The 23,213-nt window shown below is 38.6% G+C and overlaps 1 protein-coding gene across 1 annotated transcript; it reads left to right on the forward strand.

The window, feature by feature from the left end:
- Window positions 1-5,377: 5,377 nt before the first annotated feature.
- LOC122013417 (probable BOI-related E3 ubiquitin-protein ligase 3) lies at window positions 5,378-6,578 on the forward strand. Its single transcript, XM_042569696.1, has 3 exons — window positions 5,378-5,570; window positions 5,654-5,888; window positions 5,957-6,578. Exons 2-3 carry the CDS (start codon window positions 5,691-5,693, stop codon window positions 6,410-6,412), a joined length of 654 nt encoding a protein of 217 aa, XP_042425630.1. The 5' UTR covers window positions 5,378-5,570; window positions 5,654-5,690; the 3' UTR covers window positions 6,413-6,578.
- The last annotated feature ends 16,635 nt before the right edge of the window (window positions 6,579-23,213 follow it).

Genomic DNA, 23,213 nt, shown 5'->3' on the forward strand with positions numbered 1-23,213 from the left:
AATTTCTAGGAATATTTGTTGTCGGATAACCTTCCTCTCACAGTTGTTTGATGGCTCCCTCTGCTTCATGGCCGAACATTTTGGTGGTCTAATTGACGAGCATTTGATTGAAGTCATTTGAGTGTAGATATTCCACTCTAAAGGCCTCTAGCCGATCGGGCTTCCCCTCCATATAGCTAGCCAGCTCGCCCTTCGAGGCCTCCAGCTCGACCTTAAGAGCCTCTAGCTCGACGTTTTCTGCATTCAGGGCTTGTTGTTTCTACTCGAGCTAAAGCTCCTTGATGACTTATTCAGTCGCTCGGCTGGCCGGTTTGGGAAGGAGGGTGGTCTTTGTATCTTCTAGCTTCTTAGTGAGGGCTTGAGCTTCTTTATTCTTGATGTCCAAGTCATCTATGATCCTGAGCTTCCGAGCATTAGCCGACTGGAGGCATGACTCGAAGGTTTGCATTTGTTTTTAGAGCATCTCGAGTTGGATAATCTAGTCATGATTTTTATCTTTTCCCACGGTGAGGGTCCGCTTGGCCCCCAACAGTAGCTCTGATTGACTCTCAACTCTTTATGCAGTTGGGCCACTTCTGTTGATAGTCGCACTGCAGAGCCTTGGGATGTGCTCGCTCCCCTTGCTGAGCCCTACAGAGTTTGGTGTTCATGAATCAACTTAGTCAATTTTTGGTATAGAGCTAGATTGTCTACCCAAAACTATCAAAGTAAAGAGAATATATGTTAGTTGAAGCATACAAGAAAGACAAATGTACAAGTGCAAAGTAAATTTACCCCTGTGATGTCTTGGCTAAAACAGTCAACTAGCTCCATAGGTGAGCTCGAGGTCACTCGGGCTCGAGAATCAACCCAAGTTTGGGTCAAAGGGCCTTGTATTTTTATCATATGCTCTGGGGCGCGCGACTCGGTCAGGTGGGTGCAATGCCATTCATGCGAAAGTAGCCTAAGAGTAGCCTTGACTCGCTTGGGTTTGCCTTGTTTGTCTGTTTCTAGTGAGTTGGACTTAGATTTGGTCTTGGACTTGGAAAGGGCAGCACAATGTATAGTTGAAGGGAGTGACATTGGTTTAGTAGAGGGCAGTAGCAAAAAGGAAACATTCGTGTCGGGATAGCTCCGGTCAGTAGTTCAAAGAGTGATGGCGTCCTATCAGACAAAGCAGGAGTAAGCTAACCGACGACAATTGCAGGAACCGCAGAGGTTGAGCTCTCCTCTCGTTCAGATGGGGCTTGCGTGGCTAATACTTTGGCAAATATTTGTTGGAGGGGATGGTCGAGTGCACTGGTGTGGTCGATCGATGTCTTAGCTTTTGCGGTGTTGACGACGGATCAGGGTTCGGTGAAGGTTGTGGACGCAGAGGGTATAGATACCGACTACAAGGAGGACCATGGAGGTGGCAACTCCTCAGTATTAGCGGTCGCATCGCTCCTAGCAGCTTGGGTCATTTCCTCTTCACTGATCGGCTCCTCGGATGGGCCGATCAGCAACAACCCATGGCTTTTTAACTTGGCTTCCCCCCCAGCGTCCGTCCATCTCTTCATCTGCTAAATTTGTGGAGTCACTCAGCAAGGTTGTCCATTTGGTTTTAGCTGCAAAATTAAAAAAAAAAACAGTTAGATTCAACAACAACAAGAGGATGAATTTCTCACCGAAGTTGTCAAGCAGTCTGGTTCGAATGGGACTCAATCCAAATATGTACAACACTCCCTCAGTTAGCAACTTATGAATATGATACTTTAGACCAACTAGCTGAGCGGAGGCCGTGAGATACACCGACTCCCATTTGTACTTGTTTAACTCGGGAGGGTTGGACAATTCCATTTGCCACCCGGTCAGGAAGGTTACTAAATGGGTCAGTCAGAGGAAGAAGGAGTGGAACTTCTATCCTTTATTAGACGAGAGCATTTTATCAAAGAATAGCACATCCACTCGGGCTTTGAAGATAAAAATGTCCGGCTCGGATTTCTTTGGATAATAGAAGTAGTGGAAAACTCGAGGGTGCAAGGGGACTCGGTAAAGACAAAACAATACGATAACCCCACATAGTAACCTAATGGAGTTAGACGTTAATTGTTGCAAAGGGATATGAACATAAGAACAAATTTCGAGGAGAAAAGGGTGTAGAGGAAAATGAAGGTCGGCTGAGAACTGGTCCTTGAAAAAAGCAAGAAAGTCAGCCGGAGGAAGATGGGGGCGGTTGTGACCAGAAGGGATAATGATGCGATGATCAGGAGGTAGGTGATAGGAGAGACGCATATGCTCCACCTCCTCGCCATTGAAGTTAGAGGTGGTGGAGGTATACTAAAGCCCGTGGATAGTGAGGGGAGGAGCGGAAACCATGAAAGAGGAAAAAGATTAATGGAGGACGGAAGAAAGTGTACTTACGGTGAAAGTAAAAGGCTTGGAGAATTGTCGACGATAGCAAGGAACAGAGGGTGAAGAAGAAAATGATTGATAAAAGGATAAAGTGGCGTTCGAAGGTAAAACTTAAAAACCCTAGCAACGGTCGCTCTCAACCGTTTGATCAAGGGGAGGAATGAGAGAGGTTTAATCCAGATCGTTGAATTCAAAATTGTCAGTCGTCACATTGAATCTCAACAGTCACATGTCACATTAGATATTCCGTAGTATAGACATACGACATGTGTCAACACGACACAAGATGCATTTATGAGGGATGGAGGACAATAAGAAAACTTATGATAAAAAGGTGTGTTTCTCTTATCAGGCATTAATTAGTAAAGGGCATACCCTATTTCATAGGTGATAAAATGACGTCAACTCGAGTCAAGTGCTGATACGAAGAAGGATCATCCGGTCGGGAGCCGAAGGACGCTAGAATTATCAACAAGTGTAGCATCGGCTTGAGCTAGGTGTCATAACAAAGAGTAAACGTTTGATCGAAAGATAGGCGGACACCAATAACATAAGCGTCTAGTTAGTCAGACTGGTAATCTTCTTCGACTAGACTTGGAGGGGAAGCTTATGATGCGACAAATAAGGTAAAGCCTCTAAGTCAGGTCAAAGTCAAGAAAGTTGGTTGACATGGCAGTCAAAGTTAATGAGTGTCAACATTTGAGGCCAGTGCATACGATTGTCTCAACTGAGCGGTTATCCAACCTGACCCTTCATCCGATCCGACCCTTTGGTCAATCGAACCATGGTTGGAGTTTCGAACCGAGTTAGTATCCTCCAGAGCAAAGTCCTCTTCATCACTCGGGCTACCATGATCAAATATTCCGGCTGAGTTATCTAGCCGAATGGACCTATAGTCCGATCAAACAAACTAGATACTTGGTCTGATCAAACTCAGTGGCCAAACTGAAAGGCCAAGCAGAGGAAGAATCCTCAACAACACCCCCTAAATTTGGCCCCGTGACTCTAGCAAGCAATAGCCGATCGAGCTTTACGAAGGACTCGATCGGCTTGCTCAGTGAGCATATTGTGAGTCCCTCAACCCAACGACATCATAATCCTTTTTGACATTTTGTGTCATGGATGACAGAGAATATTCTACATGCAAACTATGTAGGATTGAAAGGTGCGCTAGAGGGGGGGTGAATAGTTTTTGTGACTTTTTCACGTTTTTTATAATCAATAGAGAAAACACAACGGAAGTAAAAACAAAGAAAAAAAATAATGCTAACAATTTCTTTTACTTAGTTCGGAACTTATGATGACTCCTACTCCAAGGTTCACACTCGTTGAATATTTACTTGGACAATTCACTAATAGCTTGAAGAATTACAAAAGAAATTTGAATTACAAAATAATACAAATATTAAATTTACTGATAACTTTAAATATGTAAAGCTTTGGTGTTGGTTGTTGGATCAACATTTGGTTGTTATGGAGAGTTTTTCATAGCAACGTGCAAGTACTGAACTCGTAACAAATTAAATTGTCCTTTGTGGCTGTCGAACATTGCTTTTATTAAGTTTTGAAGGCGCCTCTAACTTCATCCGAAGTGCCTCCAAATGTAAATTTGATCTCATGCTCTTTGGACTCGATAACCTCCACAGACTGCAGTTTCTTTCTGAGTGAGAGCGCCTCCAATGCGCTCCAGGGTACCTTCCATGGGCTCTAGGGTGCCTCCCCACAGCGAAAACTTTATCCTTAAAGTTTATCTGGGCGAGGGTGCCTCCGCCCTATCTAGGACACCTTCACGTAGCTCCGAGGTGCCTCCACGCAGTTCTGAGGTATCTCGAGCACTATTCACCCGATGCTAACTTGTATATTTCAGATCCTGCAAAATATATTAATCCAAATACCAAAGATGCCCTACGAAACAGAGCTAGTACAATATAAAATATTATTTATTAATTAATTTAATAGTCTCGGGACTGTCTAGTTCTGACTTTCGGATTTTTCATGAAATCCTAGGTCAAACTGACGTTTACTGTTCCCTCAACGGGGAACGTGTCCTCATCTGCTCCTCTAAGGAGATTTACCTTTTGTCAAACACCCATTTAGACTTTTGCTTAGCATCTGACCTTGACCTCCAGGACTTCCGCTAGACGTCCGATCTTCAACCCGCCTAGACTTCCACCTGGTATTCGCAACTCCAGGACTTTTGCCCGATGTCTTGATCTGGTAAGTGTCTAATCTCTTGATCAAGACTTCGTGCCTAATCCCTTGACCAGAACTTCGTTGCCTAGTCTCAACTAGGTCTTGCTTGTACACTCAGGTAAGCTTGTTAGATCACAACACAGTTTAACTTTGAACCATTTGCCATTATGAAAACCAAGTTCGATTAACTAGTACTTCCAACACCAACAAATTGTATACCAGAAACTTCCAGTCTTTTAAACGCAGCTTTGCATGTATATTTTAGAAAATGTGTTAGAGCATCTTTATGGTTTGTCTGTTTTTTTGGAAGCGCGTTGAGAATCTTGCATAAACAAGCTGTAACACTATAAAAGAGGGTCTTCATCTATAGCCGTAAATACACGATGTGACGTTATACAACTTTAGATACTCATAGCTACTGTTCATGTACTGTTCATCATCTTCAATCATATCATTAACTTGAGTGTTGGAGGACTTACGTCAGGGACCCCCTCTATGATCCAAATGCTAACGCTTCTTTTGACACATAGAACTATTCGGAATCAATTTTTGTTAAATCATAACCTTCAAACAGTCAATATTAAAATTACTTTTTAGTCTATTATTGTTTTTCGCTGTCAGACAAGATGACTATAATACTATATATGGGAAACTTCTTCCGATGAGGATGATTCTTCCTTTTGCTGAGCGATGGTCCTAATCGATGATGACGGTGCGAACTTGTCATCGGTCCCGATCTGATAATTATTTTTTAAAATTTACACTCTTTTGAAATACAGACTATTTTCCTTTTTATATGCTTCCATATATATCCCAATCTATCTGCTTGCCCAAATGCCGCAAACAGTCAAGAACCATCTCTCTCTTTCTCTCTCAGTCCCACACTCAGTTTACACGGTCGTCTAAAGTTGTACCAAATGCTCTCTCTTCTCTCCCTCCATCTCTTTGTTATTTGATTGTCTTTTTTCCTTGCCCACCTTTCTTGATTGCATGCATCTTCCATGGTTGTTCCTCTCTTCCCTTCTCAATATCGTCACAAGATTCTTCCTTTTCGTCGTGCATGAAGCTTACTGATTGATTGTTGCAGAGAAATTGTTGCTGGTGTTGGTCAGGATCAATCAGCCATGCAATTGGGAGACGCCGGGCCGGCCGCCGGAGCGACCGCCGGACCTTTGCTCCCCTTCTGCGATTCCCCTGCTCTGGTGAGCTCTGATAGTGGTGTCTTCTTCCCCTCGGCGTCTAGGAAGCGGCCGCGCGAGGACTCCTCCTCCTCCCACGTTCACCGGCAGTTGCTCGACCTCAATCGCCTCGTCGTTGATCATGTAATTGATCGATTGGTTGGCAGTCTGATGCTTCTGAAGCGGAAAAGATGAAATTTTTATTGGCACAGGTTGCAAGGTTGAGGGCCGAGCTGGTGGGGCGGCTGAGGCGGATCCTGGCGGCGGCCGAGGAAGGGGCGTCGAAGCGGCTGAGAGCGAAGGAAGAGGAGGTGGAGCTGGCGAGGAAGGTCGCCTTGGCGCTGGAGGAGCGCTTGAAGAGCCTCTCCATCGAGAACCAAATGTGGCGAGAGCTGGCGCGGAGCGGCGAGGCGGCAGTCTGCGCGCTGCGTGCCGACCTTGACCGGGCTCTGGCGGAGGCGGCGACGGCCGACGCCGAGTCCTGCTGCCGCGGCGACAGCGCGGCGGCGAGGAGGGCATGCCGGTGCTGCGGGGAGATGGAGCCGACGGTGCTGCTGCTCCCCTGCCGACACCTCTGCGCCTGCGCCGTCTGCGGCCCGGCGGCGGCCGCCTGCCCCGTCTGTGATTGCCGGAAAAATGGCCACGTGCTCGTAAACATGTCCGATTAATGCTCTCAAATTTTCGGAAATGAAAAGGAAATTAGTTAGAATTTTTCCTTCGATTAATTAAACTTCTAATTAATCGGTTGTATAGGGACATATTCTAAATAAATACTTTTATTATATGTTAGTCATTATTTCAAAAGTTAATAGTTATTCATAATTTAAAGACGAACTTATTCACCTTTTACCATCCTATTATAAATACTTTCAATAACTGCTATCACCATTTTAGTCTAACATTAGGACTAGATTAAAAAACATTCAATAACTAAACATGAAAAGTTACTAATTAAACATAATTCAACAATTGCTTAATAAATCGAGCAGACGTCAATTATTGATTTTACTATTTTCAATAATATATTTTAAGGACAAATTACCCTAAACTCTACTTAGTAAAGTTTTAATTTGACGGTGAGAAAATATTTATTTCAATTCTCTAATTCATACTCATTTATCTAATTTATTATTTATGTATATATTTTGAGAGACTTATAAAATATTGGTACAAAAATTATTCGTCCAACAAAAGGTATAATTTTTCGTATATTAAGAATCATTTAAACTCAAATCTACTATATTATTTATACATAATTTTTAGGTATATGATACAATCATACAATAAGTATAAGAAGTCCAAGATAGACTTCCTTTTAAATTCAAATTCAGTACCATTCATATGTATAAATTTTTTTAGGTAATTGGTAAAATATAAATAAAAAAATTATAATAAAGTATATTTTTTTTAAATTCAGTGACATTTAAACTAAAATGTATATACTTAATTTAATTAAGTATAATGGTATAAGATTATACATAGATAATGAATTAAATGAGTTGGTATGGATTAGAAAGTTAAAATAAATATTCTTTAAAATTGACGGTAAAATTGAAACGTCGTAGGGGACAATTAACCGATATTTTAGTGCAGTTTAATACAGTGCCAAATTTATTTTTTTATTTTTCATTTAAAAAAATATATATTAATAAACTTGAGCACCTGGCGTGCGACGCATGTGACGACGCCATCAAACGGCGTGGTATTCCTGTGGACTCACGTGAGTTCAGTTCCGTGCCCTACGCGACACTCCACGTGTCCCCCAATACGAGGTGGACCCACTCAGCGGCCTATAGGTTTCTGAGATTTATGGAATTTAAGTTTGCATAAATTTTATTTTTCTCGTAATTCACATCATTACTCATTAAAACTTTAGTAATTAAAACTATGAAGAAGAATATTCTAGAAAAGAAATAAAGAATGAAATGACATTTTCTATTGCTTTGAATTGGAAGATTTAGTGGAAAATAAATTGCAATGGTTGGGGCCATGATGGGGTCAACCCTTGCTTGTGGATGGATTCTAGGGACTTAATTAAGTGCTTAATGGAAGAAGGTGTTGTCCCATTGGAATTTTCCATTATGAATGAAAAATTATTTTATTTCTCACAAGATTAGATGATAATTAGTGTCAAACTCCCCAACTTTCCTCTAGAAACTCCACCTTGAGCTTGCTTCTCTAGCTTCAAATATTATCACACGATAATCCTTATAAAGAGAGCGTAAAGGAAGACGAGAGGAAGGAGTTCATCGGTGCTTACTTACTCCATCTCATGCGGAAATACTTCAAACTATTCAGGAATGGGTTGTCGGACAGCACCAACTTCCAACAAGGGTTCCAGTCTTTCGTCCCCCACTGTCAACTGCAGCACCATCCAAGAGAAAGGTTGACGTTTGGTGAAGCGAGCTTTGAAGCTATGCTCGATCAATTTCAAGCAGAGTGGAGTGGAATCAGGCAATGCACCGAGTGGTCCACCAAAATCGCTCGATCTCAACTATTAGAGGTTGGCTCTCCGCTCGCGTCATAAGCATCCTGCATTCCTTGATCGCCGCAACACCTACTGCATTCCTTGATCGCCGCAACACCTAAAGCATCATAGAACAAGATGTGAGTGGAGGATAATTTTAGGAATATGTTTTTGTTAATTATGAATTGTTAAAAACCACCTATTTCTAAGGTAATCGGATTCTCTCTTTTGTTGACATTTTAGCACTACAAAAAAAAAGCAGTTTTATCGACGAAAATATCCGTCGATATTCTGTTGGTACATGTACGTACCGACAGACTTCTGACGGAATTTATTCCGTCGGTAAAATATCCGACGACCCAAGATTCTCGACTAAAATCATAATTCCGTCGGCAATATATACCGACAGAATTAAAAATCCGTTGATATTGTTGGGAAATAACAATTTGCAAAATGGCAGAAATCTCCCGACGGAATCTACTGTTCCGTCGGGAAACTGTAAATATACCGACGGAATCAACTATTCCGTCGGTAATCACCAACGGAACTAGTTAGTTCCGTCGGTAACCTATCGAAATCTGTGGTTTCGATAATTTCTGACGAAACCCGTTCCATCGGTATTCCAACGGGAAATAAAAAAAAATCACAGATTCATTTCATTTACATGTTGTTCCCATATATATTTTCCAAATATATAAACAAACCATCACAATCGATGGTATCATACAATCCACACAACAAATACAATCCACGACAAATATAATTTACATCAAATATAATCTATACACATATATATATCATATGACAATCACACACTAATAAAATCCACCAAACAAAACATTTTCCATACAATCCATAGCTAACCAAATCTACAGAATATATATTCCACACATATTCATATCTAAAGTCAAGTTTACATAATACATATCGAACTAGAATGTAGTCCAAATAATACAAGAACGCGAAATCATAAAGAAATCCGGTAGAAAAGCAAATACAAAATGATGTATAAATAAACAATTTGCATATATATATGTATAACGAATTTTATATGAAATGATAATACCTGAACAAAAATGAGCAAATGATGTAGTGAAGAGCCAATATGTAAATAGGATTGAACGTGACTCCTGAAACATATAGTAAGAAAACCTTTAGAAATAAACATGTTATAATATCAAAAATGCTCACATTATATATAATAAATAAAAGACTAAAGTGTAGTTGAACAAACCTCAAAAAAGCTAATGATCACCGTCTGATGGATCTTGAGTCTCCTGTGACTCAAAACCCTGTGATGCCTGGGTGAAAGAAGTCACAATCGCTCGCATTTGGGCCATGAGATCTTCATTACTCTTGTCACGTTCAACTCTCTTCTTCTCCTCATCAGCTCTCCACTGATCCATATCAGTCATCCTCTGATCCATTTATTTCAGTTGAGAACGCAGTTCTTGGTTTTCATGTCTTAAAAACTGTATCTCACTAGAAGAAGAGGAACTAGCACGACCTACTGGATTCCTCAAACGATCAAATGTCACTTTGGCCTGAGAGCCGAGGCCGTAAAGGGTGGAGTTTTTTGTCCTTTCACCGACAACATCATAACAAATCTCATTTAGATCGTCGGTGGATAAAGATTGTGACTCTCCACCCTCTGCTGATGGCTGAGATGCCTGAGCCACCCTTTCTGTCATTTGTTGCTGGATAAAAAATAATATAATATCCAATTTGATCTGTATTACTAATTACTAATCAAGATAGAAATGAACAAATATAATAAAGTTAATAATCTTACATATAGAGTTTGAGATCGAGAATCAACAAATGACCCATCCTTCTTCTTGTGGGTCTTGAGAAAAATCTCCATACATGTAGGCTGTCGGGCAAGCTCACATTCCTACATTCAAAAAATTCGGGAAAAAAATTAGTATGCTCAACAATACAAGGTTGGTAATAAAGGAGACATTTGTTACAAAGTATAATTTTAAATTATACTCACCAGATCCATGGTATGCTCAACAATAGATCTGGATCCTGACGTATGCCGAGCGGTTCTGGTGCTCGGGCCACTTGGCTCTGTATTCCTATTTGCTTTTGCCTTTTCGGCATTAGCTTGCCACCTTTCTACAGCCCAGGTGGTCGTCCATGCACTCCATATCACCTCCAAAACATACGCAGGCCTAGTGCCCTTCTTTCTCATGTAATACATATGATCTCTGTAGAGTTTGGCACAGTAAGTATTCCATGTAACTTTAAATTGGTCTTCTTGCCCGTCCACCCATTTATATCTTTTCTATAATTATAAGCTAAACATTTAGTTTAAATGATAACTATATTATAGAATGTGAAATATATTAAATTTACTTACCATAAATTCATTATAATAAAATAGCTTCATCTCCTGGTCTACATATCTCCATGTAGTACCAGATGCGCTAACTCGTTCCTTGAATTTTACAGTGATATATGTGGCAACTCTGCGCCCATCTGGAGTGAACCTGCACAAAATAATATGAAGTTCTAAGAAATATATTATAACTAAAGTTATATATAAACTTGAATTAATAGTACAAAATACTTACGAGTCATCGACAACGGTAAGAACCTTGTAGCCACGGGGTGCCACAGGCTGCTGCTCTGCCATAATGATATCTGCAAAATAACATTGCAACACATTGTAATAAGGTCTAAAAACCTGATAATATAAATACAAAACAATATGAAAATATTACTTACCGACGGAAATAATAATGTTAATATTTAATCATCATTAACATCTGACTAATCAATATTAACAGTTTCTATGCCCTCATTGCTAGATGAGCTTAGTTTAACTTCATCCTCACTGTTAGACATCTCCCTATCATCTATCTCTTCGTAAATGTCATTAGCATCTACAAGTAATTGAGAAGTAGATTGGTGTTGTAAATCAACTAAATGTCTCTCCACTTCATCATTCTGAAATGCATCATGGTTTTGAGCAGTGATTGTATTCGGCATCTCTATGGTCGAGCGATGCTTGATTCGACAAACAGACAATTATTCACTAGATCTTCTTCTCTTCGTAGGGTATTCAAGATAGAAAACTTGATCCACTTGTATTCCGAAAATAAAAGGCTCAAACTTGTTGAATCTTTTATTTGTATTAACCTCAACTAAATTATAATTTGGATAAATTCTAGTACCTATTCTTGTGGTCGGATCATACCATGAACATTTGAACAACACACACCTCTTTATTGGTAATACAGGATATTCAATCTCTATAATTTCGTCAAGTCTATCATAGTAATCAAACTCAGTGTTATTGTTGTTCATAGATCCTTTGACGCAAACACCAGAATTATAAGTTAATCTCCCTGAATCTCGTTGTGCCACATGGACTTTAAGGCCATTAACATAGTAACCAGAATACACCTTTATTTTACGAAGAGGTCCTGATGCAATATTGATTATCCTATCATCTTGCACATTTGATATTTTACGATCTTTCACCTATAAAAATAAGTAACATATATCTTAGTACACTTCTTAATAAACATGAACTCAAAATTTTCACAAATTTTCTTACATATATTTGAAACCACAATGCAAATTCAGTCTCTAACTTTGTAGGTACCTCACTTGTACTAATTGATGAGTTTTGTAGATATAATTGTTGTTTGTAGAAGCTAAGAAAAAAACTAATTATATTAAAATTGGGATACCAAGCAAAATAATTAAACGGAGGATAAATATTTGATTTAAGAAGTTTACTTACTTTATGTATGGTTTAACCTCTTCATAATTTAAGAGTATATATGTTCTTGCAGCATGATATTCTTCCTCAGTTAACCATCTAGAAAGTGATGCACCCATTAACTTACCAGGAAACTTAAAAATAGAAAGCATCGATGGATCTATCGGCTGACAAGCATCATCAGAATTTCTAGGACACTTGCGATATCTTGTTTGCACACTATCAACAAAATAATAGGAGCAGAAAGAAGATGCTTCTTCAACTAGATAAGCATTACATATTGATCCTTCAACTCTTGCTTTGTTACGAACATTATTTTTTAATTTTCTCAAAAACCGTTCAAATGGATACATCCATCTGTACTGCACAGAACCTGCTATTTGTGCCTCGTATGGTAAATGTACTGGTAGATGTTCCTTTGAATCAAAAAAACTTGGTGGAAATATGCGCTCCAGTTTACATAATATGAGAGGAATGTCTGTTTCTAGCCGAAGCATATCATCCATCGTAATATACCTTGCTTTCAAATCTCTAAAAAATAGACTCAATTCAATGAGTGCTTGCCAAACATTTTGAGGAAGTAAGTCATAAAAAGCTACTGGAATAAGTCTTTGCATAAATACATGACAGTCATGACTTTTCATTCCAAACATCTTTAATCTATTCATATCCACGCATCGAGCCATATTTGAGGCATAACCATCTGAAAATTTGATTTCTTTCAACCAATTATATAAAGCTTGCTTGCCATCTTTGTCTAATATATAACAAGCCTTTGGAAATCTATTAGTTATTTCATCTTGATGTAACTCTGGTCTATTGACTAGTTCTTTTAATTCCTCGCGTGATTTTGTAGTGTCTTTAGTTTTTCCAGGCACATTCATCACAGTGTTAAAGATATTATCGGAGAAATTTTTCTCAATATGCATAACATATAAATTATGTCGAATAAGCAGATATTTCTAATATAGTAACTCCCAAAAAATACTCCTTTTCTTCCAACCACACTTGCACATCCTAACAATATATTTATTTATCTCATCAGAACCAGATTGAGATACTGGTAGAAATCCTTAACTATCAATTTGCTCAATGATTTGTTCACCTGAAGCATGGAGTGGAGGGAGTTTTCTGACTACAACATTTTTTAGGAAATTTTTCTTATTTCGCCTAAGAGAGTGATCAAGTGGTAAAAATTTACAGTGATTATCAAACCAAGACATCTTCCCACTGTAAGGTAATGAAAATGCATCAGAATCAGTCATGCAGTGTGGACATGCTAATTTACTAGTCGTGCTCCAACCCGACAACATTGAGTATGCTGAAAAATCACTGATCACCCATAATGATGCAGCATGCAATCTAAAATTAGTTTTACTTGCAACATCATAAATCACCGACCCTACATTCCATAATTCATTTAACTCGGCAATCAGAGGTTGTAAGAAAACATCTATCTTCTCTTTGGGATTAGTTGGATCAGGAATAAGTACTGTAAGGAACATAAATTCATCTTTCATACACATCCATGGCGGTAAATTGTACGGTGTCAATATAACCGGCCAAGATGAATATTGTTGTCTTGACTGTCCAAATGACTGAAATCCATCTGCAGAAAGTCCCAATCTCACATTACGTGGTTCCATTGCAAAAGTAGGAAATACAACATCTAGATGTTTCCATGCAGGTGAATCAGAAGGATGACACATTATACCTCCATCGTGCTCATGCTCATGATGCCACATCATATGGCAAGCTGTAGCAGCAGATGCATACAAACGTTGAAGTCTAGCAGTTAATGGAAAATAATACATCACTTTCCAAGCAATTTTTTTCTTCTTCTGCCCTGGTATGCGAGTACCATGCTTATAACGAGGGTGTGTACAGATTTTACATTCGCGCAGATCATTGTCTTCATTCCAAAATATCATACAGTTATTTATACAACAATCAATCTTCTCCACAGGCAAACCTAAACCTCTGATGAATTTTTTTGTACTGTAAAAACTATGCGTCATTATGTTATCAGCGGGAAGCAATTCTGACATTAACTGACAAATGTCATCGTAACATCTTTCTAAAAAATGATGTTCTGCTTTCATATTTAATAACCTTGCAGTAGCTGATAATTGAGAATGACCAGAAGGAATGTCTTTCCACACTTCTTTTTCACTAGCCTTTAACATTTCATATAGTTGTTGGCATTCAGGTGTTGGTGTTTCATCTATATTGGAATAATCAACTGCAGCATTCATCGCATCATGAACCATTGATTGCATTGCAATATCAATATTAGTTGATGCTTCAGGAGCGGTAACAGTTGTCCTAGAAGACGAACCACCAGAAGGTCCAATTGGTTCATATAAATAAGGCTCTCCGTGACAGTACTAATTGTAGTAATTTGGCATAAAACCATTTCTACATATATGCATTTTTACGGTATCATCATCACGGAAAACTCTATTTTGACATTTTTTATGATTGCATGGACATCGTAACTCAGCATCATTCATACATTCAGGGTGACTTTTAGCAAAGTTCACAAACTGTTCAACTTCAGCAATAAAATCATCTCTAATAAATCTTTTTTCTAATCGATTGTACATCCAAGCTTTGTTCATAGACATTTTCACCTAAAACTAATATATTGAGAACTAGAAATTAACATACATTAACATACTAACACAAAACAAACAAACGGACTATATTATGTTATAAATTAACATACTAACATAACATATTTCTAAATTTAACCATGTTAAATGACATATAGTATAATTTAGTAAATTTTACCTGAAGATGTGTAGGTCAACCGGAGAAGAGCAGCAAATGCTACATGTTTACAAAATAAAAATAATTTAGCTCAAAAATTATGACAAAAAGAAATGACAAGTTGCTCACGGCAACAAGCAAAACCTGCCGGCCAGCTGGCGACTGACGTGGCCGGCATAGCCGTTGGCGGCCGACGACGGCCGGCACAGCAGCTGGCGGCCGCAGGCAGGCGCAGAAGGCCGTAGGTGGCCGCCGTCGGCCACCGCCGGCCACTGGTGGGCGCAACCGGACGCCGTTGGCCACGCTTGTGGGCGCAGGCCGATGGCAACTACCGATCGTAGGAAAAGAAACAAAAAAAAAGCCCTAACCTGCGATCGGGATTGGGGAGAACGAAGGAGTCAGCTGCGCGCGTGAGGGAACGAGCGAAGGGGTTCGGTCATTTTTAGGTAGCGTTACCGACGGAATTAAAATTCCGTCGGTAACCTTTAATTTTATCGACGGAATGAATTATTCCATCGGTAAAATCCTTGATTTCCCGACGGAATTTTTCCTTCCATCGGTACCAATAGGGTTTACCGACGGAATGAATGATTCCGTCGGTAAAATTAAAGGTTACCGACGGAATTTTAATTCCGTCGGTAACCCTGTCGGTAATCCTGCTTTCTTTTGTAGTGTAGTGATGTGGCAAGCATCCTTCATTACTTGGAATTGATCATTATCTAAACTAAATAGGATTATCAACAATAACCTTTGAGAGATAACCTAACCTTGAACCAAACACACACTAAAGCGCATTTGGTTCAAAGTTATCATGGATAACCTTGGTTATCCGCTTACGGTTATCCATGATAATCGTGTTTGGTACTAGGTTTTTCTCGATTTCGAAGTTTTTCTCAATTCTGAAATGTTTACCAACGCCATGAATCAAGGCATCCAACTGAGAATTGGATTATCTCGGGCTATCGAGGTTTATTTTTGACTCTCAAGGTTTAGCAAAAACTTTTCTGAAATTATCCTCCGAACGATCAAAGCACAATTGGAGTCGAGCACGATCGTCTAATGCGAGTGGAGAGGCGTTGCGTTCCTTCACACATGCAAGTCACTATCGAAGCTTTGTGGGCGCGCGGTAGCGACACACAAAAGCACAGCGACGACAACCGACATTTCTATCGTTCGTGCAGGATGGCGGTAGTGAATAATGGTTGGGGGGCAATGGACGGCCCGAGATGGCAACAAGTGGTGGCAACAGGCGCAGAGGCGCGACGGAGGTGGCAACTAGCAAACAGAGGCGCAATGGTTGTAGGTGGTAACAGGCGGTGGTAGTCGATGTTGCCATCGTTCAAGCATGATGGCGGCAGTGAATAGCGAGCGACAAGTAGCGATAGCAGGCAATGACAGTGGGAGTGGTAACAGGAGGAGGAAGAAGAATAAATTTTATTTTTTTAACTTTAGAATTTTGATTAAAACTTTAGTAAATAAAATCAATCAACTTCTAACTATAATTTGAATAAACTAAATAAATTTAATCTAAAGTCCAATAAAATTATCTATTTTTTTAATAATAAAAAAATAAAATATTATCTAATTTTATTTATTTATATATATCATTGTTAATAATAATATTATCATTATTATTATATATTTTTTTAGATTTTATTTTTTAAAAATTAAAATAAATACAATACTAGATAAGCATACAATATCATTATATATTTTTAAAATTTTTAATTTGGACACATATAATATCATAATGTTTAGGATTGAATAAAGAGTAATATAATAAAATGTTACACTAAATTATAGAATAAAACCTCCAAATAAATAAGATTATTACATTATCTAAATTGAGCTAAATAACATCATATTTCATTTTCAATAATTAAGATTATATAATAATCTGATAATCATATAACTAGAGACGGATCTATGTTAGGACGGTACTGGTTTGTAGCCCACCGCAAAGTCATCCAAAAGCACTTCCTACGTCCATACCATTTTTCTATTGAATGTTTCCTGTTACAATTTGTGATTGATTCAAAACTCATTTAGTTTAATCCCAGTGATCGAGCAGTCAAATATATGATTAATTACCAATGGTGTAGTTCTGGTTCACGCACTAAACAAATCATATTGCATAATAAATTGCAAAAAAAAAAAAAACCGAGTCAATAAAACAAATGACATTTTCATTATATTTTTCAACACTAAGGGGACGTTTGGTTAAATGATGAGAATGACTATAGATATGAGTTTGATAGTAAGGTGTAATGAGAATGAGAATGGAAATGAAACTCACCTAATTATATGGGTTTGGTTGATTCCCATAAATCTAGAAATCATTCTCAAATTGTCATTCCCAAATCTACAATTCAAACATCATCTTTTACTATCATTCCATTCCCTCATTCCCAAACTCATCAACCAAACATCCCCTAAATGTACTTTCAGATCATTCCTTTATCATCTAAATGGTCAAATCACATAATAATTTATTACATGAATAATAATAAAAAAATATAGTTTATATGGATAAATTTATTTTGTGGATCGGCATCCAACCCTCCAAACAATAAATTTTCTAATTAATTAACTATATCAATCAGATTTGACGCGATGTTAATATGAAATATCTAGGAGTGAATGGACATAATCGGGTATCTATATGTGTATGTTGATGGATTCGTCACATTTTTCTATCCTTTATTTCGATACCAATATCATATAAGGATTTCATCTAATGTAATGAGCTCAATTATATAGGCTCAATATATTAAACGAGATTTAGTTAAGAATATAGATGTAAATTCTATAGATGAATTTTATATTTCAAAATCTCGTAAGCACAATTTCATTGAACAAATAATGATATATATAAAGAGAAAGAATTATGTCTACTGTGGACTTGTCCGTGCCCCGACTTGCCTCCAATGCATCAGAATCACCTTCGTCAAATTTTTTTTTTTCACAGTGTTGAGGCGCCTGAATCAAATACAACAGCCTTAATTCATTTTTTAATCAATATCCACAAATCTTAAATCCTAAATACATATATTATACCTCGTGAACACCTTTTTTTTTTTTTTAGCTTGAACACTATAACCCAATCCCTAAATCTTAAAGGTAAAATTTAATTGGCTTAATTCCGGAGCTAGAAATAAATAAATAAAATAAAATAAAAAATATTATTAAACACCCTAAATACATACCCCTTAAGCACCTAAATATTTTTGAGTTAAAATTTTTTTTTAGCTTGAACATTATAATCAAACCCCTAAACCCTAAAAATAAAATCTAATTAGCTTAATCCCAAAGCTATAAAAAATAAAAAAAAATGCCTAAAAATGTACTGTAATGAATTAAGGCACCTAAATTTGATCTAAGCTCCTCAATACTGTTAATAAAAAAAATTGACGAACGTGCCTTCATTAGAGGCGCGCACGTGATATATATATATATAATTAAAGTCTTCTCAAGTGATACGACGTGTCATGGATGTCCTCGAGGATAGTGTGGAGTAAATAGTCAAGATGATATGCCAGTTATGGTTAAGAGAGGTGGCAGTTAAAGTTAAGGTGAGGTGGAGCCAGTCAGGGTATACGTAGTCGGATGAACCACTCACCTTTGGGGTTCAGCTCCCCACTTTCAAGGGTAAGTCTTCCAATATATAGTTGGTTGGAATAATAGCCGGTTGGACCTTCCGGGACTAAGAGCATCCACATCAAATACCCTATTCAAAGATTTTATCCTAAATTTTAGATAGAGTAGCTAAAAAATCTTTGCATGAACTACCATATTCATCCCCTAAATTATGCATTTATGAATAGTACTTTTCTAAATTTAGGGAATGAATTTCATTCTCTAAACATTATAGAAGAGAGAGAAGAAATAGGGAAGCTGGTATATGATGTATTGAAAAGTGGATATCTAAATTTAATAAAGTAACCTTTTTTACTCTAAATTAAACATTTTAGATAGGGAAATTGGTGTGGATGCTCGCTCCTCATTCTTCAAGGGCAAGTCTCCTAACATACTATCTGTTGGCCCTTTCAGGACTTAGCTCCCCACTTTTCAACTGCAAGTCTCCCAGTATATAGCAGATCGACAGCAAAGTCCGTCGGACCTTCGGGACTTAGCTCCCCACTTTTCAAGGGCAAGTGTTCCAGTATACAACCAGTCGGCCCCAAAGTCGGTCAAGTCTTTGGGACTTAGCTCTCCACTTCTCATATGCAAGTCTCTCAGTATACAGCCGATCGGTACTAGAGCCAGTCAGACTTTCGACACTTAGCTCCCCGCTCCTCATGTGCAAATTTCCCAACATACAGCCGGTCACCTATAAGACTAGTCGGATTTTCTTCGGGAGACAGCAGTGTCAGAGAATCATAACAACTTGTCAAAGAATAATAGTTATTTGTTAGGGAATATGTTGGTACCCTAAGGTGGTTTTGATGTGATCAACCAAGTCAGGTTAGGTCTTGTTGGTTTTTAACATTGTGCCTAAGTGTGCAGGAACCTTGGAGCACAGAAAGTCGAGCAAAAGATGCAGCTAGCAAGGATGACACGGGAGAGAGCCGACAGGTTTGGTGCGTCCGAGGGATGAGATGCTGCGAAAAAGTACGCGGGCGGACGAGAAGGGTGCGTGCAGTGTTTCCAAGGGACGAGAAGTCGGAGCGGAAAGTTGCTCAAGGAGACGAGCAAAAGACGTATCCAATGAGAAGGATGGCATGGGATAGAGCCAACGAACTCGGTGCGTTCGAGGGATAAAGCACTGCGAAAGAGTACGCTAGCGGACGAGAAGGAAGTACATGACGATTCCGAGGGACGAGAAGCCAAGAGCGGAAGGTTGCTCGAGAAGGCCGGAAGTTGGGTTCGGATGAGCCCTATTTCGGATGGCCGAGATCACCTAACCGAGCGGAGCCGGAGCGGAAGACCGGTACTGAAGTTAACAAAATGTTGACTTTTTGGTTTGAGGTGCCCCAACCTAGTCCGGGGCACCCTGAACCCTTCCGGCCACCCGAATCGTGATGTTTATTCAAAACACGCCAAACATGATCCGTTGCAACGGGGATAAAATTTTATCCCCCTCCAAGCGCTTTGAACCCTTCCAGGCGCCCCAACTAGAGCTATAAATACAACCCTGGTCCCAGAAGCTAGATAAAGACTTGAGAAACACTTGTAATTAATTCTACTTGATTCTGGCTTTGTTATTGTGAGTCATCAACGTTGTAAGAGACTTCTCCGCCTGAAAGAGACTTTGATAGTGAGCTTCAACTACTTTGGATTAACAACCTCCCAACCAAGTAAATCGTTTGCGCCTGTTCTTTCTTTTAGTCTCTTATTTATTATATGCAAGTGTTAGTTTAATTTATCTTGTAAAGTCGGAGAAAGGTTGTTTTAATATTGCAATGCTATTCACCCCCTCTAGTCAACCGCCCAAGCGATCCTAACAAGTGGTATCAGAGTCATGACGTCTCAAAAGGACTAACCGCCGACTCAAGCAAACAAGAAATGACTGGAGCTAGCATCTACCCACCAACGTTCAAGGTGGAGTTCGCGTTTTGGAAGCGACAAATGGAGGTATTTCTTAAAATAGTTTTTAATATTTTATTAATAATGAAATATAGTTATGAAGCACCGAAGAACATGAATGGAGAAGAAATCGAAAAATACCTTTGGACCAAAAAATATCACGATGATTTTACATCAAATGGTAAGGCTGAATTTCATCTTTTAAGCGTACTACTGGTTGAAGATCTCGACAAAATCGATGACTACCAAAGTGTAAAAGAACTTTGGGAAAAATTCTTAAAGCTCTATAAAGAACTAAAAGAAGCTGAATCTAACTCCTTGATGGGCACCAAGTCATCATCAGAAGAATCTGAAACCGAGAAAATCGCCGGAACAACTCTAATAGCCGAGTACCTACCAGAAGATGAAGCAAGCTCATCCTCAATGAACAATGAAAGCATCGATGAAGAGGGAGCATCATCAGAGGAAAGCATCACTACAAGGGGAGCATTAGAAATCGATATAGTAAGTCAGGTAAGTAAACTTTCTCCAGAGTAATTATATAAATTTGTGCAAATGCTAAGTATTGTATAAGAAGAGAATAAAGTATATCAAATCAAAGAAAGAATTTACATATCTAAAAGAATAATTTGAGAAATTAATAGATAAAAATTCAAAATTAAAAGATAAAATAGAAATATTAGAAAAGGATAACTCATGCATAAATATTTCTCTTGCTCTAGAAAGAAATTTCAAATATCATCGAAAGTTGAATTGGTATTATAAATTTCACAAGGGATAAATTATAAAATTGACTAGAAAACATGTTTCTAAAAAATTCTTGATAAATTCAATAGGAAGAAATCTATATTGGGTTACGAAATCATGGTTAAATTAAATATCTTTACATGATTTATGTTAGAAATTAATTAGAACTTAATTTTTTTTAGAAAGAAAACTTTTTAAAACTTTTTTTTGATGAATTTTCTATAAACTCTCGAAAAGTCAATTATTGAAATTTTATATTTGTGCAAAGTCACTTGCTATTATTATATATTCTCAAAAAATATCTCAAATTATTTTAACTATGCTTAAGCATTTTTTTAAATATGACTTTATGTAGAATAGAAGTTTTTTTTACTAAACATTATATTTTTTTCTGCTATACTGTTATAAAAATTTTCAAGATTTGTTTTTCAAGTCTAAAAATCCAGATTTTCAACTGCTTTAAACTTCTTGATTTTTTTTAAAAATTTTTTAAACCCTTAGACTTTTTAGACCTTCCAAATAATATATTTAACATACCCCACTTTTAATGTGATCAAAAGGTGGAGTAGTAAAGATTAAGTCTAGGGGGAGGGTAGTACAAAATTTTAATTTTTGTACTTGCAAAAAAAATTTTGTACTTGCAATTTTTTTTTTATAAACTGCTCTAACTTAACTTGAGTTTGATCACATCAAAAAGGAGGAGATTGTTGGTATACCAAGGTGGTTTTGATGTGATCGACCAAGTTAGGTTAGGTCTTGTTGGTTTTTAACCTTATGTCTAAATGTGCAGGAACTTAGGAGCACAGGAAGTCGAGCAAAAGACACAGCTAGCGAGAAGGACGACACGGGAGAGAGCCGACGAGCTCGGTACGTCCGAGGGATGAGATGCTGTGGAAGAGTATGTGGGCGGACAAGAAGGTAGCGTGTAGTGTTTTCAAGGGACGAGAAGCCAAAGCGGAAGGTTACTCGATGAGACGAGCAAAAAACGCAACAGTGAGAAGGATGGCACGGGAGAGAGCCAACAAGCTCGGTGTGTCCTACGGACGAGGCGCTGCGGAAGAGTACGCCAACGAACGAGAAGGAAGCATGTGGCGATTCTGAGGGACGCGAAGCCAGGAGTGGAAGATTGCTCGAGAAGGTCGGAAGTTGAGTTCGAGTGAGCCCTATTCCGGATGACCGAGATCACCCAAGCGAGCGGCGCCGGAGCGGAAGTCTCGGATCAAGACGAGCGGAACCAGAGTAAAAGACCAGGACCGAAAGTCAACAAAAATGTTAACTTTTCGGTCCAGGGCGCCTCAACCTAGTCCAGGGCGCCCTAAACTCCTCCGGGCGCCCGGACCATGATGTTTATCTGGAACGCGTCAAACGTGATCCATTACGAAGGGATAAAGTTTTATTCTCTTCTAGGCACCTAGAACCCTTCCAGGCGGCCCGACTAGGGCTATAAATACAGCTCTGGTCCTAGAAACTAGATAAGGACTTGAGAAACACTTGTAATTGATTCTACTTGATTCTAGCTTTGTTATTGTGAGCCATCATTCCATCAACTTTATAAGAGGTTTCTCTGTCTGAAGGAGACTTTGATAATGAGCTTCAACTGCTTTGGATTAGCAACCTTCCCGGTTGTAACCAAGTAAATCGTTTACGCTTCTTCTTTCTTTTAGTCTCTTATTTATTATATGCAAGTGTTAGTTTAATTTAGCTTGTAAAGTCCGAGAAAAGTTGTTTTAATTTTGCAGGCCTATTCATCCCCCTCTAGTCGGCCACCCAAACAATCCTAACAGAATATTCCACTATCTTGACATATGCACGCAATAGAATTTTCCTCTGAGGGTAGTCATGCCTCTTCATTTACTCGACATATTTTGACATAAGACATTTTCTGACGCCTCACATTATGGAGGTCATGAGGATCAGTACAAAAAGGGGTCCTCTCCATTCGCTCGGTATACGATATACTATGCGCGTGCACACATATCTATTTTACTATTTTACTATTCATTTTCTTCTCCATTCTTTTTGTCGCGGTTCTAAATTGAGCGTCGAAGTACCTGCATCATGGACCCCCTTCTCTAATTCTCGCTCTAATATTTCTGTTTACTCTTTTTGTAGTGTGCACAAAAAGGATCGCTCGGTGCTATCCCCCTCTGGCTCAGAGTCTTCTCACGATCAACAGCAGAGCCACCTACCCAATGCGATATTTTCTTCAATTTCAAATAAG

This window comes from Zingiber officinale, chromosome 8B (genome assembly GCF_018446385.1).
Source record: "Zingiber officinale cultivar Zhangliang chromosome 8B, Zo_v1.1, whole genome shotgun sequence".
NCBI lineage: Eukaryota > Viridiplantae > Streptophyta > Magnoliopsida > Zingiberales > Zingiberaceae > Zingiber > Zingiber officinale.

Bases quoted from the DNA above. Each gene is read 5' to 3' on its own strand.
- LOC122013417 (XM_042569696.1), top strand. From the start codon at position 5,691: ATGCAATTGGGAGACGCCGGGCCGGCCGCCGGAGCGACCGCCGGACCT. The intron at 5,889-5,956 runs GTAATTGATCGA...TTATTGGCACAG, and splicing joins ATCGCCTCGTCGTTGATCAT to GTTGCAAGGTTGAGGGCCGA.